The 5,565-nt window shown below is 42.4% G+C and overlaps 1 protein-coding gene across 3 annotated transcripts in view; it reads left to right on the top strand.

The window, feature by feature from the left end:
- Window positions 1-159: 159 nt before the first annotated feature.
- The window catches only part of tbc1d17 (TBC1 domain family, member 17), a 46,406-nt gene continuing 41,000 nt past the window's right edge, over window positions 160-5,565 (top strand). The window contains exon 1 of one of the 3 annotated variants that reach the window (XM_043679538.2): window positions 160-1,034. In XM_043679538.2, the coding sequence (XP_043535473.1) occupies window positions 1,005-1,034 (30 nt within the window). In that variant the 5' untranslated portion in view covers window positions 160-1,004. Of the gene's footprint in view, window positions 1,035-1,113; window positions 1,175-1,381; window positions 1,624-5,565 lie in introns of those variants that run through there. The other 2 variants (XM_043679537.2, XM_043679540.2) reach the window with 2 other exon arrangements.

Raw genomic sequence — 5,565 nt, 5'->3', positions numbered from 1 at the left:
TGGAAACGATCGTCATCTTTTAATTTGAAAAAGTAGAACGATAAAAATTAGTTGACGTCACCGCGCACCTAACACGCACAAACATGGCGACCATCCCCGAACAAAGATGGCCGGCATTTGTTTACTCCGAACATTGAGGGGCTTCAAACGTTTTCGGGGGGGGATCCGTATCAATGACTGCGTGCTCAGTTCCATTCCATCGCGTCGTGTTCAACCCCGTCCCTCACCTCGACCGGGAGGCAATGTGGAGCGGCTGGGACACGGTGCTCGCGGGAGGGAACGTGCCCCGCATTAAGATGGCGGCGGGCCATAGCAACACGCCGAGCTCGGTTTAAACTGCAACTTCGGGGCCTGCAGCGACTGGGAGAGAAACAAAAACGGAAGGGGATTCGAGTGTTGCACCACCAAAAAGAAAATAGCAAAGGGGAAGGGGATGAAACGTTGAACTTTAGCACGACTTTCTCCTTCCCTACAAAACATAACAGTTCCCCTCACAAAGATGGCGCCGGGGAGGGAGCTCCTCCAATTAATTTGTTTTATGTTGTTGTTCCATGTAACGTCTGAAAGAAAGAGGCAGGGAGTTCAGCCAAAACCGTTCAATGGATAATGTCGGGGACTCCGTGCTTTACAGAGTCAGGAGGATAACATTGCACAAGATGATCTGGCTTCTGTAACATTTTTCAGATTAAATCCAGACTTGTCACAATAATTTATTGGCCACCAGCAACAGCCAAGTCATAAGATACTGACGTCAGCCAACGAGCTAAAATATAACCTTGAACTTGGAAGTTTATCCACAAACCCGACTCCTAAAAATAGGAAAGTGTTTAAAAAACTTTTTTTTAAAGAAGAGTTGGACAATGAAAACTTGGGAGGATGCCGTCGTATCCTGACTCAATACCTCCTCCCCCCTAATAGTAGTAGAGCCAACTAACAGCCAGTAAGAAATAAGCACGATCCGGAAATGATGTAAAGGGATTTGTTTTGAGACGAGTTGAAGTAAAATGATGGGATCATCTCCAGAGAGTCACAAGGTAATAACTCATTTCTTGTATCCTGTTGTATTGTACAGTGGCGTGGGATGATGTGTTCATACGTAGAGAGTCCTTACACCCTCTAGTACATAGTCATTGGAATGTGGTTTGAGATGAGGCCGGCAGCAGAGAGCCACAAGGTAATAAGTCATCCCTTGCACCTTATAGTACAATGTATGCAGTATGAGATGTGGTTACTTACAGAGTATTGAAATGTGATATTTTGTTCCTTAAATCCTGCAGTAGCGTAATACTTTCATATAGTGTGAGATGTTGTCTTCAGTGGAGAATTATAAGGTCATAATTTGTTTTTATGCTTTTAGTTTAGGGACACTGTACAGTGTGGAATGTAATCATCAAAAGAGAGTCACAAGATAATAACTCATTCTTCATACTGTGAAAAACAGGAGTGCTACAGTGTTGGGAAGGATCACCTGTTGAGAACTACAGGGAAATATGTTCATTATAATTCATGTGCTACAGTGAAGCATGGGGAGACCTGTAGAGAGTTACAAAATATTCACTTGTTCATCATATACTGTAGTTTACCAAAACACTGAGGAAGGTTATCACTTTCAAAGCATTGCAGGTATTAATTTAATTGTCTATATTGTTTTGCAGCAATACATATTTATATAATAAAGGATTGATTCTATTTTCATGAATATTTGCACCAACTGTAAATTTATGTGAAATAATGTCAAGTTTGCATGTGTTATTAAGTTTGTCACTTTCAGAATGTATTTTTCTGTGTAGAGAATATATTGGTAAGTATACCTGTAGTTAAAGTGAGAATTGGTTACTGAGCTGAATAGTTAACCCTAGTGTACGTGCAGTTGCAATCTTAATGTTAGGAACCGTCCTTGTATGTAGCGGTGAGTTATATGTGGAGTTTACCCTTGTGGGTCTCTGAGTGTATAATTTCTCTTGTGATCTTTGGAATTGTGAAATGTTGTTGTGATGAGACAGTAATGGATACACTCAAACGGCTGCATCCTATTAGTAGACTTTGTATTACATTAAAGGGAAAACCAGCAAAAGGATGATTTGTACACTTCTTTCTTGTTTATGTTGATTCCAGATTATAATTTTGTGTGTGTGGTCATGAATCCCAGTTTGATTGTAGCTTTATTATCTTGTATATTTTCAGGAAATCCTTTTGTTTTTGACAGAAGTATGCATTTAACAAATAGTCCAGAATTTAAATGGAGACCGTGACAATCTGTTTCACTGAGAGCTGGAAATCTTGGCCTGCACTTAAAGGGTGTAAATTTGCATATTGGTCAGTGAAAACAATATTTTAGTGAGTAAATGGTCAACCTATGGCACAGGCTCCCTAGGAGACAGTCAAAGCATTTAGTATTGGTTCATTCTCTTAGAAATAGGATGCACAAACTAGAAACATCCCTTTCAGTGTATATGTGAGGTTTTTTAAAGTGAATTCATGGATGGGGGTATTGCTGATTGGGCCAGTATTTATTGTCCATCCTTGAGAAGATGGCAGTGAGTTGCCTTCCTGTACCTCAGCAGTCCATTTGTTGTAAGTACACCCACAGTGCCATGAGGATGGAATTCCCCAGGATGTTTGACTCAGTGACACTAAAGCAGCGGTGATTTGTTTCCAAGTCAGGATGGTGAGTGATTTGGGGGAATGATGGGCGATCTTGTGGGTGGTAATGTTCCCATTATTCTGCTGCCCTTGTCCTTCTCGATAGTAATAGTTGTGGGTTTGGAAAACGCTATCCAAAGAAACTTAGTAGTGTGCTACAGAGCATCATATCAAGGGGAAATCATGCTTGACAAATAATAGAGGAAATAATGAGCAAGTCAAACAAAGAAAAGCCAGTGGACTATTTGGATCTATTTGGATTTCCAGAGGCCTTTGACAAGGTGCCACTCAGGAGGCTGCTAAATAAGAGCCCATAGTGTTAGGGGCAAGGTTCTGGCATGGACAGAGGCTTGGCTGACTGGCAGAAGGCAGACAGTGGGGATAAAGGGATCTTTTTCAGGATGGCAGCTGGTGACAAGTGGAGTTCTGCAGGTTTACTGGGACCACAACTATTCATGTTTATAGATTCACAATCTGGATGAAGGAACTGAGGGCATTGTTGCTAGTTTTCAGATGACTGAAAGAAAGGTGAAGGGGCAGGTGGTCTTGAGGAAGGTTGTAGAAAGACTTGGGCAGGTTAGGAAAGTGGGTAAATAAGTGGCAGTTGGAATACAGTGTGGGAAAGTGTAAAGCTATGCACTTTGGTAGGAAGTATAGCGGCATAGACTATTTTCTAAATGGGGAAAGGCTTCGGAAATCTGAAGCACAAAGGGACTTTGGAGTCCTAGATCAGGATTATGTCAAAGCTAACATGCAGGTTCAATTCCCAGTTAAGAAGGGGAATGTTATGTTTGCAATAATTTTGAGGGCTCGAGTACAAGAACAGGGTTGTATCCCTGAAGCTGCATAATGCTGTTGTCAGACTACATTTGGAATATTGGGAGTTGTTTTGGGCCCTGAATCTAAGGAAGGATGTGCTGGTGTTGGAGGGGGATCTGGAGGAAGTTTACAAGAATGATACCAGGGATGAAGGGCTTTCACACGAGGAGCAGTTGAGGACTCTGGGTCTGTACTCCGTGGAATTTAGAAGGATGAGGGAGGGATCACATTGAAACTTACAGAATACTGAGTAACTTGGATAGAGTTGACATGGAAAAGATCTTTCTAATAGGAGAGATGAGGATCCAAGGACACAGCCTCAGAGTAAAGGGCCAACACTTTAGAACTGAATTGAGGAGGAATTTCGTCAGCCAGAATGTGGTGAATCTGTGGAACACATTGCCAGAGAAAGCTGTGGAGGCCAAGTCATTAGGTATATTTAAGACAGACAGATCCTTGATTAGTAAGAGGATCTAGGATTATGGAGAGAAGGCTAGAGAAGGGGGTTGAGAAACCTGTCAGCCCTGATTGAATGGCAGAGCAGACCTGATGGGATGAATGGCCTAATTCAGCTTGTGCCTTATGTCTTATGCCCTTATGCTGCTGCTACTGAGGAGCATTGATGGTGAGGGAAGTGGGTGTTTGTGGATGTGGTGTCAGTCAAGTGGGCAGCTTTGACCTGGATGCTGTCAAGTTTCTTGAGTGTTATTGGAGCTGTACTCATCCGGGCAAGTGGAGAATATTCCATTGCACTCCTGACTTGTGCCTTCAGGATGGTGGTCAGGTTTGAGACATTGTGATGAGTGGAATGTCACGGGGATAAGTGGATTGGAATTCCATGATTTGCAAAGTACCCCATCTCCTAATCTGTTCTACTGTGGACAAATACACAATGATCATTGTAACTAGTCACAACTCCATTGGTGAACCGTGTGATAATGGGATCATATAAGCTGAACTCGATTATCTGTTTTTTTTTGTAAGCAAACAACTGCAATGTTGTTCTTTGTGTGAAATTGCTACTAAAAGGGACCTGTAATTCTTCCTCCTTTTTTGAAAACTTCCTCTGTAAGTCATGTAGGCACTCTGAACCAAAGGTCATGTTCAAGATAGACATCCCGTTCTGTACATTAAATTGAATTCACATTTGACCTTATATTCAAACCTATGAACTTCGATACCTACAACTCTGCTGAGAGGACAGGTATTTGTTTCTACTCCCTGTCCATTTCAGCACGTCGACTGTATTCTGCCCGCAATACAATCCTGGGCATTTCTCGAAGGCACAGAGGGTAAATGCACCATTCCCTGGGAAAGTGAGTGACAGAAGTGTGTAAAGGTCCTTGCCTTACATTACCTGGCCATACGCAATTGGTTGGACCTCAGCTGGTGCAGCAACAGGGAAGTCAAAGTTGGCCTTGTCTGGATTACACTGGGGTCTGGCAAGGGAGGAAGTGCAGGGAGTTGCTGATTCAGTGAGTTGGCTAGTGAGTGTTGAATAGGCAAAGTGGTAACTGTCCCCATGGATAATAGAACATAGCACAGTACAGTACAGGCCCTTTGGCCCTCTATGTTGTGCCAGCCTTTTATCGTACTCTACTGCCACAGCTGGCAATGCATTCCACACACCCACCACTCTCTGTGTAAAGAACCTACCTTTGACATCTCCCCTAAAGCTTCCTCCAATTATCTTAAAATTATGCCCCCTCGTGATAGACATTTCCACCCTGGGAAAAAGTCTCTGACTATTCAATCTATCTGTGCCTCTGTAATAGCTGAATACATACATGAAAGATGGCTTCTGGTATTTGATGATAGGCCTGTTCCTCAGCATTGCTGATCACCCTATAAGAAGGAAGGGAAAACATATTTGGCCTTAGATAAGCCCAAATATTTAAAAAGTGAAATTCATGGGGTGTGATGTCGACCACTGGGTTGGCATTTGTTTTTCCGTCTTAATTGCCCTTAGGAAGGTGGTGATGAGCTACTGTTTTGAATTGTTGCAGTCCATATGGTGTCAGTACAACCACTTTTGTATAGAGCAAGATCAGTTATAATTAGAGGGTTTATTGACAGCATATTTTACATGTCAGTGGACTGTAG

The sequence above is a fragment of the Chiloscyllium plagiosum genome, unplaced genomic scaffold, assembly GCF_037043375.1.
Source record: "Chiloscyllium plagiosum isolate Xiang-an unplaced genomic scaffold, Cpla_swu_hap1 HiC_scaffold_33, whole genome shotgun sequence".
Lineage (NCBI taxonomy): Eukaryota > Metazoa > Chordata > Chondrichthyes > Orectolobiformes > Hemiscylliidae > Chiloscyllium > Chiloscyllium plagiosum.
Note: the sequence above shows the minus strand (reverse complement) of the source record. Positions and strands in the feature narration are given on the sequence as shown.